Source organism: Nyctibius grandis, chromosome 3, assembly GCF_013368605.1.
Source record: "Nyctibius grandis isolate bNycGra1 chromosome 3, bNycGra1.pri, whole genome shotgun sequence".
Taxonomy (NCBI): domain Eukaryota; kingdom Metazoa; phylum Chordata; class Aves; order Nyctibiiformes; family Nyctibiidae; genus Nyctibius; species Nyctibius grandis.
This window is the reverse complement of record NC_090660.1, coordinates 59,866,191-59,879,076: the sequence shown is the minus strand read 5'-3', so window position 1 is coordinate 59,879,076 and position 12,886 is coordinate 59,866,191. Positions and strand designations below refer to the sequence as shown.

Here is a 12,886-nt window from a genome sequence, read left to right as displayed (position 1 = left end):
TGGGGTCTGGACAAGGTTTTTTTGTTTATAGTGACTGAAGAGCTCTTCCTCTGAGCTCATCGGGATCAGCAGGCTCCAGGCTGAAGCAGGGAGTCTCTGGCTGTGTGAGCTCACAGTGAAGTCGGTGGGAAGCAACAAGGGTTGGGATTTCAGAAAGGCCTTTTTACTTGTGTGCAACTTTTTTTGAAGGGATGCACCTCAAGTTTCTTTTTCCACTTCTTTTTTTCCCGCTCTTCACTACAAAGTTTACAGTCGAAGATGAACAAATTAAGCTTAACTCTGCCTCCCACACTCCTTCCTCCTCTCCCCAAAGGTGCAACTTGGGACAGATGTCAGTCTCAGTTAGTGATGTTGGCATTGCTGTGATTGCTCAGTCTCTCACCTCGCTAAACTACTTTTACCTTTTTTTTTTTTAAATATTTACTGTGGGGCCTGGTGCCAAAATTCTTTCGCATCGTGGGAAGGTGCCATCATCTCCTACCAAACTACTCCTCACTGCTTCCAGGGAAGACTTATGCTGTGGGCTCTGTATTTTAGGAGGCTGGAGCAATTAGCTGAAGCTTTATCATTTAAAGATGTTACAGACAATCCCAAAGAAGCCATTGCCTGTTAGTGAGTAGTTTTGGAAAATGATTAGTAAAGCATTTTTCTCTATATTGGTACGTTCTGGGGTCTGTGTAAATCCAGCTAATGTTCATATTGCGACAAACACGATTTACAGCTGAGTCTCTAGACAACCCAGACAGTGGTGGGTGGAGGTAGGGACCCAAACCTTTCATGTAACTTTATTAATGTGGAATGAAAATGCACAATAAATGGGTGTTGTCTGGCGAGACCACCTAGCTGGGTGTTGGATTTAGCGGGTGTCATAGGCAGAAAAAAAATAGCTTGAATGCCAGTAAGTGGTGGATAATTGGGTGTGTGCACGCATGAACATCCAAAACTGAACTTTCAACCTCCCAGGTGCTGTGAACTACAACTGGTATGGGGGCCAGTTGTAAATTTTACTACCACCTGGACTAAATCAAAGTGGCGTATCCCAAGTTCCCCTGTGAACAAGGGGTTGTGAGACACGAGCAATGCTGAGGAGCCTTCTTGTGCCTCGTCCTTCTGCACACTGACAGTTTGGACTGGGAGAACCAGGGCCTGGCAGCTCCAGGAGGAGGAGCTGGTGCCAATAAGAAGGGCTTAAAAAAAAAAAACAACAAACTCAAAACGATGGTCTGGGAAGGAGAAGATTAAGAACTTGACTGGAGGAAAGATCCTGGAAGTGAGGGCTCTGCAGGGAGACAGCGAGGGCCCTTGGGCAATCCCACTATTGGCTTATTAATAAGCAGCTTTATGTCCCAGAGGAAGACAAAACCAAAACCATTTGACACATAAAGATGAGAGAACAGAATAATATTACATACTGTCACTGGTGGAAAAGAGTCTGGGTTTTTCAAATTTTTTTAAACTTTTATTTATTTTTTTAGAAAATGAATAAACTCTGCATGGTAGAGTGTACAGTATATAATTTCAAAGCAGAACAAGTGATATGGAATGGATTATTTTCCCAAACTATTTGAACCTAAAATCACTTGTAAATCAACACTCATTACCATGTAAGACAAAGGCAAACAATCAACATGTTTTTTGTTTGGTACAGATTTCCTCTACCACTTCAGTCTGATTTTTCCCAGGGCTGGAGAGAAAAGGGGGGCAAATCCTGCCCGTTGTCCTAACCATAATTGTACTGAACAAGCTTTGTGCTCTGAGATCTAGAATCATATGGCTTTATATACGTTCCTAAGTGAACAGTGCAACATCATCACTGTCTTAAGCATTTATTCCACATTCAAACTGTAACTGAACATCACTCTGACACCCTTTCCTGCCCCCAAAACAACAACAAGAACAACAACGAAAAGCAGGAAGTCTCCAGCAATCACATTTCATCCCAGAAATCTGTGTAAACTGTAGATCAGGATTGGGTAGCAGCACAGGAGACAAAAGATGTGATTCAATAGTGTCTCTAAAGACTACTGTAAGACTGTCATTCTTTAGTCTGCATCTTGCAATCACCATTTGCTTTTTCCCTGCAATACTATAAAGCAACATGAAAAAAAATCAGACTCAAAAGCAAAAGGCAGAAGCCTTTACAGCAAGGTAAAGCTTCTGCTTAGCCTTGAGTGGTCACTATTAGAAACAGATCTCTGCAATCAGAAGCAAATCTTGAAGGTATGTACACGATTTCGGTGGGAAGGGATGCAGCCAAGGTTGGAAGTCCTCCTACCAGACCCACAGACTGTTTTGACTTGTAGGTCAACACTACACTGCCTTTTTGGGCTGAATAAACAGGCAGGGCAGCCACAGGCATTAGGTGCACTTCAGGCTCTCGGCTCCTCTGTTCCTTGGCTGCGTGAGGGCCGGGAGGAGGAGGAGGAGGGAGCAGGAGCGCTGGCAAGGGCCCCTGTCCCCTGGCTCCGCAGCCGGCCGAGTGATGTGTGGGTTGCAGCGGTGTAGGGCGTTGCACCGGGGAGGTAAGTGCACTCTTTACCTGCTCCTCCCCAATCCTGTTGGAATGTATCTATATCAGTAATTAGGTAAGTATTAATGATAATTGTAAGCTAGCGTAGTCACCCTCCCCCCTCAAAAATGGAGGGAAAGCAACAGCATCAAACAGCTTCCCGTTTGTCCTGACATGTGTAACCTTTCCAGATCCTACAGAGCAATCATACGCAGGCGTTTTTCATACTAGAATTTAAAGGAGTCAAAGCTGGTAAAGAAACTGGATGTTTCCTGGCCTAACTGAAGGAAATAATAAAACTGATTAAAGTAAGAGCAAAAGAAAGTAAGCATTAGTGTGTTTACGTCCTCTGGTATGTCCCACTTCTCTATGTTCTGCTCACAAGCCCTTTCCATACTCTGAGCAAGCACTCCCAAACTCAAAGATGTAAGGCTTCAGCTAAAATCTCATGGTTGAGATTTTTATTTTTTTAATATATACCATAAATGTAAGTATTTGACTTTACTGGATCCATGTGGGGCATGTTGAGGGCAAGGCTTGTTAAGTGAACCAGCACAGAAGATTGGACAGTGGTGTAATCCCACAGGATAACAGTAATTGAACGAGGTCCGTAAGCATGGCGCTAGCTTAGGGTGTATGTAGCACTGGGGAGCTTGGATGAAACCCTCCAGCTTTCTGGGTGTCTAGTCAGAACCAGGCAAGCTGCGAGAAGTTAACTGTAAAACTCCAGTACTGAAATGCCTAAAGGAACTGGACCTTTAACTTCAATGGGCGCTGATTTTAGGTTTCGCACAGTCAATTCTAGTTGAAAACCAAAAAACTTTAACAACAGCTGATGCCCCTGCTGTTGGAGCCTTAAGACACCTGTTATACTGCTGAGCCCTACTCTTTTTTTTCTTTTTAATAAAACACTGTTTTAAGATACAGCACAATAAATGTGCTTATTATGCACTCTAACATAGAGCACAGAAATACAACACTACAGAGTGCAAGTCTAACCATCTCCACAGTGGGAAAAGTGCGAAGGTTAAAAATATGCATGTGGCTTAACACAAGATATTTTTAAAAAACATGACATGAAATCTCATACTAATGCTTTCGTCTTTATCACAAACATGACTGAAAACTTAAGGTCAGTTGCTGATCCTTCTCTCGTAGTAGTAGTAGTGTAATCCTTTCAAAGGTACAATGTTGGAAAGATCAGGGAATAAAAAAAAACAAGCATCCAAAAATGATCCCATTTACCACTTTTCCAGTAGTTATGTTTTTTAAGAAGTAAACATGTAAGGTCACCTTGATCTTCGCCATCGGTAACTGATACGCTCGGAAACAGCTAAGCCAAGCCAACCACCTGGACTGAGATCAGTTCAGCGTCACACACGCACGCACACACGGATACACACACAAACACCCCACAGGAAAAAGTGCACTTTCAATTGCTGATACAAAAATAGATTGGCACATTCTTTTTGACACAGTGAAGATATATCCTCTTTAAAAGCTTTTTCACGTTAAGAAGTCCTCTTGGAAGTTGCAGCAGGTCTGTAGAAAAAGCGCTATGAGAATGCACTCACGTGGGCTTCCAGGGTTTGTGTGATGGAGAGAGGGGTGGTCATGGAGGCTGCCCTTCTAATTTTTGCCTACTTTTATAGCTGTAGTCCCCACAGGTAGGGCCAGTTGCCACCCAGTTTCAGCACGTTAACCATTTACCAACAGCTCAGTCTTCACCTGCTTTGAGAAAGTAATGATACAGAAATTTGTCAAAGCTGAGAGTCTTACATCGACGCAGTGTTTCCTGTAAGTTGCCAGAAAAACTGTTTTGGGGAGAGAGAGAGTGAAGTGTTAGGAGTCTGATTTTGCATTTCCAGTAGTAACTGCGGCTCAGGAGAGCCAAGCGGGAACAGTCGCGAGCCCCTTCCCCGCAGGGCAGCCAGTGCTAGGAGTTCTGCACCAAGCGTCTGTAGTGCGGCATCACTTCATGCTCGGGAAGGTGGAGAGCAAACTCCAAAGCCACCAGCACCGGGAACTCAAAGGCGATCAGCTCTCGCCTGTTCAGCCGGAACTTCTCTTCCAGTTTCTGCAACAACAGCCACGGAAAAAAAAAAAAATTAAAAAATCTTTGTGAATGAGGATTTGACTTTCTAGCGCTTTCTTACAGATGACATTATTAAAAGCACGCGTGCTGCTGTCATTAAACCTCTGCTCTGCTGGACTTGCATGGCTCTAGGTTTAGAAAATGAGAGCAGGTTGAACGGGATGTACCGATCGATTCCTTACTGTGAAGGTGAACTTACTTACAAAGCTCAGCCAGCCATGCTATTTCTGACTTGTCATGTCACTCATTCCATCTCCAGCAGATACACCTTCTCCTGATCATAGTGATTACCACTGCAGGAAGGGGAAACTCCTGGCTTCATGCAAACATCGAAATCACTTGTGTAATGGAAGACATGCGTCTCGTAACTACCCAGAAACTTCCTGCGCTGCTTGAATTCACTAATCTTCCCTTCAGCATTAGACTGTGTCACAACACCCTATTGGGGAAATTATTTCTGCTACGATTAGAGACATTTGATCTTAATACCTCAGAGGCAGAAGGTGTCATCTGCAACAACCATAAGAACAGTGAGTAGCAGAAACTACTGTCCTCAAGGGGGATGAGATGGGTTTCATAGTTGGCTTTCTGCTGTAACGCACTAAACCTCCCATCTGCTCTGCTGTTTTCACTGGATTTGGATGCTACAAGTAGGCAACCAGCTGTTCAGGGATATTTCCCGCCCCGTCCTCTTCTTATGATCTCCCTAGCTTGTTATTTCTCTGCCCACTGAGTCTACTGAAAAGCTCAATGTGTCTTAAGGATGTACCAATGTTTCAGGATAGCAAGAGAGGCCAGATCTTCCAACTCCCACTGGGTTGATTTTTTTTCTGGTTATTCAGAGGGCTTTCTAACAAACTGACTGTCGACACAGCTCTGTGACTGTGGCAGAAGGGCACGAGTCCAGTTCTGCCCCTCAGCCAGGTTTCCATCTCTCTTGAACTAAGTGAGTTGATTGTAGCCAAGTACCCAGCTACGTGCCCTAACTTCCTGTAGCGTTACATCAGATTGGTATCTCAGTGCTTGCAAACAGATTATGGAATAACACTCCCTTCTGTTAAGGCTTTCATATGGAGTGGGTGGAAGACCAAACACCTTACTCTACAAAAAAGTAGCTGGAGTGAGGTGTTCTAATGGGAACACTTCTGTAGGTTTTGTTGCCCAAAAGCTTAACTTGATGAAAGAAATACCAACTTGGTAGTCTATTAGACTCCCTCTGAACTTAGTATCTGCATTTACCTCTCAAAGGAGAGTCTTTATTGACACTCTTGAAAACAGAATTAAAAGCAAAATGCATTTCCTGAGGGTTAACTTTTGACTTGTATTGACAGAATGGTGGTCAGATACCTCTCAGACCTCACAGTATCTGACACCAGGGTCTTCAATCACATCAAACGAGCTTCCCACACCTCTGCAGTGACATTGATCACTACTACCTCCACATAAATGTATAACAAAAAAAGGTATTTAGCTGGCTATACAGCTGGAAACCTAGAGGAGAGAGTGACCACTGACAAGCAGGCTTGCATAGACCACATGCTGGCACTTCATGTAGAAGGAACACTGGAAACCTATGGATACGTACATCTATAAGATGCTTGACTTCATGTTTTCTGAGGTCACTGCCAATTTTGGCTGCTAAAAGAACACAGGCTCCAGCACAAAGCTTTCTATTCTGCTTGTTCAGCTTCCCCTTGAGAGCGAGCTTCTCAAAGTAGACAAAGGCCATGGCCACCGTGGGCTCTTCAAAACCACATTCTTCTTGAGCAAGCTTGCGCATTTCTCTCTTCAAGCTGAGTAAAGAGATCAGACAAGTATGCTGTGAACTGCATTTTAAAGCATTTCTCATTTCACCCTGAGAGTCATCCTTTCAGAGATTCCTGCTTAGTCAAATGGAGGGGAAAAGGAAAGTTTAATTTACTGGGCAGGTATCTTTATGCTGTTTTGGGGACACATTTCACGGCACATTTTGACCTCACCCTTCCCCCTCACTGCCCTCAATAGATAGTTGTGTCAAACTATAAAAGCAACTGAAAACCTCTGACATTTTTAGTAACAATATTTCATCAGGGGTCTTAAGTTGTATACAACTTATTTACTAAGAACAGCTTGATTGCTTGTGCTCTATATGCAGCTTTGCTGCTGGTTACGTTTGGTCAAATCCAAACCAACAGTCTTTCCATGTACTGCAGTATTGCCCGGTTACAGAGCAACACGACTCAGTATCCTTCTGGCCACTTCAGTCAAATGAAATTATCATTACTTCAGTGAAGCAGTATGTCTAGCCTGCTACACTGGGAACAGTGATGAAATACTACAACTTTGCTGTAAAGCTGACCATTTGTTTTGCTTCTGGCCATGCTCTCTGGACACGGCACAGAAGTCAGCATTTCTTTTTCCTCAGCCTCTTTTTTAGGCTAAGTGCCATGAGCTTAGAGACTCTGTTGTGTTATTTTTCTGGATATTTTAGTATAGTGCATGCCCAGCTTGCATCCTCATCCCATTAGATGCCACATTTGACACCTGACTGATGCGTGTTTGTACATTCCCCTATGTTGTTTACTCAGCCCACTGATCAAAGCAATCGTCTGACTTATTCTACACCTCTGCCGGTCACTGCTCCTGGAAGACCAATATCAGTGCTGTGCCTCCCCTCATGTACAGCAGCAATTGCACTGAAATGTGAGAAAGCTGCATCACGTTGCAGTCTTATGAAGCTCTGCAACATACCTTCTTATTTTACTGAGGGTTAACTTGATGTGAGGGAACTTCTCCTTAAAGGTCTCATTCATGTCCTTCTTGAGATCTGATGGCTTCACGTAGTCTATGACTGTGGTCTGTAACACATGGTCAAGAGAGAATTGCTCTTTTAGTTTGTAACAAACAAGATCACTCAATTCCCAAAAGCAAGGAATACCAAACAAGTGCCAGTCAGTCCCAATGCTTTCAGTAGAGGTGAAAATTAAGTCTGAATTAAGGCAGCAATTTGTTTGTGACTGCTCCATCAGAACAAGTGACCTGAAATCTGAGACGACTGTTCAGCATCAGCCCCAAACAACACATACCTTATTAGGATCCTCCAAGTATTGCCAAGAGTGAGTTTAAGCTAAATGTGGGTGGATAACACAGAGCTGAGAAGTCTTGTTAAACCAAAAAAACCCCATCACAATAACTGATTTGATGACCGTATTTTGTGTGCATATCTCCATGTGATTCTGAGACATATTTTGAGTTTCTCTCAAATTGATTCTTCAAAGGAACCACTGGTACAAATTCTTGACTGCCATAGTGTACATCTGTGATAAAATAGGTAATTAGCCAACACAGCAGGTCATTCAGTGGAGTGCAAGATAGTAATGCTGTCATAAGTTAGGCAGTAAGTGCGCAAAAATATTGAGTTAGGACAACACTCAAAATGTACAATCTATCTATCCCCTTTACATTGAGCTTCCTATTCCTTTTTGTCACAACGTAAAGGATTTCCCCAGGTAGCAGAGGGTCCTCCCGGCCAGCACTGCAATGCCAGTGCTCGCATCTATGGGTGTGCAGCACTTCTCTTATTCCTTCAGTCTTCATTCAGGAAGCATTTCACCCACATCCTCTGTCACCACTCACCTGTCCAAAATCTATCAGCTGAACAAGAAACCAACCTTCATTTTGAGGATGTGCCAATTCTCTTCCTGGCTTCGGCTGTTCTGCCCCTCGGACAGAAGCAGAGAAGAGCCCTAGCTTGGGCAGGCAGGGGACAACCCAGGCACCCAGCTCCCGTCCAGCTTCAAGCACGGGCAGTGGGAGAGCAGCAGTCTGCAGTGCAGTGCATTCTCCTTCCAGTAAAATAACTTTTCCCTTCTAATTTCTGTTTATGATTAACCTATATTATGGCAAAGGGCTGTTAACACTACACAACAAGAGGTGGAAAGAGGCATGCAAAACACTTGTCGCATGTTATGCCTTTATAGAAGAATGAGCTTCGTTGTATTATATCCTCATGGGAATCTAAATCATCCAATAAGACTGACTGCATATGCATGCAGGTTTTTTTCAATAATTGAAAGAGTATATGGAAGGGCTTGGGGAGGAGAGAGGTGTAATGGCTTTAGAGAGCAATTGGACAACTCTTGTCTGATCATGTTCTTGTCTGGATCTGAAATGAACATGAAGGGAAGTAAAACACACCTAACTTTTCCTGCACTTTATTTAGGAGATATGGTACTGAAATAATGGATAATAATAGGAATTTAAAAGAAAGCAGAGCACGTGTTTCCCCTGAATAGCACACAGCAGTATTTGAGGTAAACATACTGTAACAGAGAGGAAAAAACCAACTTCTTGCCACGGGGTGTTGTTACGGTCATATACACATTTTAAAATGTGGGCCATTCTGCTATCTGATTTGCAGTGTGAGAAGCATCATCTGTCCAGATAAAATGCTCCCCAGTACGCTCTGGCAGGTAATTCCACTGGGCATGCCACGCACAACAGTTGCCTGCTGTTTTCCTATGTATAAATGCTTGTGAGCCCCCTCCAACACAGTCACGTGTCAGGCACCAGTTCAAATTTTGCTCAGTAAAGGGGATAATTTACTAAGGAAATTCAGTCCTATTATGGAAAGCTGCCAGTCCTAAGAAATCATCAAAAAGGAGAAAGCCACATCAGCCCTCTTCAGCCATCCCTGCTGCCCTGCATGTGTATGGATGAGCTCAAGTGCAGGTCCGGGCAGACACTGCGGTGCCATTGAGGTTAAAAATTCATACTCTGTCTTGATGCTGAGGCAGGCAACACACAACCATGCCTGAATAAAGGGAAGAGAGGAAAAGACAGGGAGGACAAACCTTGCCCTACCCGGGATTGGAGGGAAAGGCTTCAACTGAATGTGTGGGTCTGCCTGGTTTTAATCTTGCTGAGGTTTTAAGGACATACGCACGCACCGTGCGGTCATGGCTCTTCGTCACAGACAGCTTCTCATGTGCTTCATCTCACCTGGCAGGGCTCAGCCCTTCCAAGCAGAAGAATGAAGATCTTACCAATTACTGCTCTCCTCTCTTTTCCTGGGACATCGCTGCCTGCCTGCCTACTCCTTGGTTTTGTTGCCAGATGATCATCAGCAAGTTGGGTGCTTCTGACACACAGATACGCTGGGAGTTTTATGTGTTATTGAGAGGGTTCCTCTTAGTACTGCTAAAGAGGTCTACTGAAACAAGCCACGCAACATAATTTAGACCAGTGCCATCTGCTACTCAAACTACAGAAGCATTGGTCCACGCTGCCCTTACTTGCAGAGTCAAGAGACACTGAGCACATAAAGGCTACCTGCTATTAAATCCAAAGATGATTTTAGTTACGATGAGCATTTTTTTGGTTGTCTTGGGCAATCCTAGAAAGACTGAGCTCAGTGCTACTGTGCAAAGCTACATGACACCTTATTTCATGCTCCACTGCAAACCCAACTGCCTGTTGTTTGCTCTCCATTACCACAGAGCTCCTTAGTTTTATCTTAATTATCTCCCTCCAAGTGATCATGGTTTTTTCTGGCAGACTTGCCTTTGGCTCTCCCCAGGTAATCACCTTCTCTCGCGCAGAGGAGGATGCAATCACGCACGAACCTCGCCCGCACGACAGAAACCACTTTGCTGCAGAAAGGGCACGGCAGCGGAGGGAGGGCCCGACCATCCTCCGGACTCAGCTGCACAGAAATTACACCAGACACCAAGTTTCAGTTGCTTTCACCTCTAACAAGTAGGTGCCAGCATGAACCCAGCTCTGGGGGTGACTGCGCAGAGGGGGAGCGAGCCCTGGGCTCTGCCACACAACAGCCCCCCGGGGTGCACCTTTCCCCATGGCCGCTCTGCAGGCACCGTCTGTTTTTCCTGGGACTCCTCCAGCCCGTGGGAGATTTGCCAGAATTCAGATAAATTCTCTTTAGAAGGAGAAAAGCTCTTTTTTTAAAAATTTTATTTAAAGCAAAGCACTCAAGAGGCTCGAGAATAAGCAGACAGCTTAAAACTGAAAATGGTAAGGAGGTATGGCTATTTTTAAACAGAGAGATTTGTCAATTTTGTCCTGTTGATAAGAATCTCCCCCCCTCCCCAACTCTGTATACTGCTGTTTCCTGCAAGACAACAGTCTCTACGATATAAATCACAATAATGAAATCCAGATGAAAGCTGGTGTGTGCTGGTTTTGATTCATGTAACAGGATAATGGCAGCATGTTTGAACACACTGGCTCTAAGGCAGCTGTCTCATCTTGTCAGTGCCATGCTGGAGAGCTCAGCTAACTGCCCTTATTCTCAAGAAAAGGAATTGTGCAACTTTTTTTTTTTCCCTCTTGATTTTTTTTTTCCCATAGGTGCTGCAGAAGCCCAACTTTGAGCAGTAGGATGCTGTTTGCCCAGCTGGTGCCTATAGAAACGCGTGCATGTGGGACCCTGCCCACCAGAGGCAGGCAGTGAAAAAAAAAAAAAGAATATCTGTTGACAGGTAATTTAAAAGCAATGCTGAATTAGTGTCTGTTGAGTGATTGCATCAGTTACCCCTTCTAAGCATTTCTGACCAGGCACCCCAGCACCCCTCTCGCTGTCACATCATGGCTGGGGCACAGCACCCACAGGGCTACATAGAAATCCCGGTCCCTGGCCGCCCTCCTGCCTGGGGCACCTCCTGCACCCCACGCGCAGCTCGGCAGCGAGCAGCAACTCCCGCGCCGCTGCCCCTGCCCGCGAGGGATGGAGCAGAGGAAACTTCTGGTGTGGCCCAGCGACCCACGAGGACCAGCTGGGATCTGACACGGGAGGGCTCTGACCTAATGCTGTCCTTCGCTGCCTGCTCTCTGCTCAGCGTTTACGCTTCTCTTCTCTGTTTGAGGCCATTTCACTGTGCTCGAGCCGCCCGTGAGTCCCAGAAGAAGCTGCCACGTTGAGGAGAAGACATGACTGTAAACGGTGCAGATTTGTGTCTCTCTGAACAATTCTGGTACTGCCCGTGTAGGAGCCCATTCAACACTGATGCCCCAAATTTTATGAAGGGTTTGCAAATATTTCCCTAAAAGTAGCACCGCTTTTTTCTACCCAAACATGCTTTCTTAAACATAATGTTATTCTCCACCAGGCAGGCACTCTGCACTCCCAGAGCTGTCAGACACACGAGCAAGGCACTGGGAACTACCAAACGGTCTCTCTCATACTCTAATCTCAAATGTTTGTAACTTCTGTCATCCAGAAACATCCGTCTTGTTTCTCACAGCTTATTTCCACAAAACATATTTCACTTCAGTATTCAGCAATACTCCTTCATCAGCTCTGCTCGCGTTCTCTGTATACAAATCTGTACATGTATGTTTTAGTTTGGCGATGGAAGTTGCACAAGACAAATGAAAGCCTTGATATATGGTAGCTGACAGATGCCTGGACAACATGATGAATGCTTCGGCCGAAGTCTGTACTCCGCACACTTTTTGCATGGCTGGCAGTTTTTAACTTGGAGGTTAGCTTGTGTGTTATTCACAAGCGTTTTCAAGCAGCTGCTTTCTCATAGGAAAGCTGTATATATAGCTTCATAAACATGGGAGGAGGGAGGATGCCTGAAATGGTTGGAAAGACTGGCAAGATGAAATATTGTTGAAAATAAATCCTATTTTGGCACACTACCAGTAAAAGATGATCTAGCCTTGGATGCCTCTATCTCCCACTTAAGAAGGATAAAATCAGAATAAAATAGGTGAATAAAATGAAAGATATACAATAGGCTCTCTTCAGCTGTCATTACTGTGTACCCCTGATAAATCTACTTCACAGAGAGCAGACAGAAGACTGATACCTTTAACAGACTTTCAGAGAGTCAATGGTAAATTCTCAACCACATAACAAATGAAAAGCAGTCAATGACTCTGCACTGCCTGGCTACCTTAATGCATACCATAGGTGACCAGCTTTGTAGCTATCAATCAACTGTCAGTAGCCTAATTCCTATACTTATGGCTGAAGATGCATATATATGGGAAATCCTGACAGAGCTGAGGCTTAAAACGGTGATGGAAAATGGGAGTGATTTCTTACATATAATAAAAAAAAAAAAAAAAAAAAAAAGGAAAGGAAGACTAAAAGAAGATGTTTCTGTTGTTAGAAAGTTATTAAGGATCTTAATCAAGGATCTTTTAAACTGAAAGATTTCAAATTTCACAAAGCAAATAATCTCAAAATTGCCATTAAAGTACATGGAAGGGCGCCAGTTTGTTTTATACGGTTAACACACTGGAATAATTCTCAATTAATACAGTGTGTCATT

General features: G+C 44.1%; 1 protein-coding gene across 1 annotated transcript in view; it reads right to left on the bottom strand.

The window, feature by feature from the left end:
• Positions 1-1,561: 1,561 nt before the first annotated feature.
• CABLES1 (Cdk5 and Abl enzyme substrate 1) overlaps positions 1,562-12,886 on the bottom strand; it is a 79,892-nt gene continuing 68,567 nt past the window's right edge. The window contains exons 8-10 of the mRNA XM_068396522.1: positions 7,335-7,441; positions 6,190-6,397; positions 1,562-4,586 (exon numbers count right to left, since the gene is read on the bottom strand). Of these exons, the coding sequence (XP_068252623.1) occupies positions 4,446-4,586; positions 6,190-6,397; positions 7,335-7,441 (456 nt within the window). The 3' untranslated portion in view covers positions 1,562-4,445. The remainder of the gene's footprint in view (positions 4,587-6,189; positions 6,398-7,334; positions 7,442-12,886) is intronic.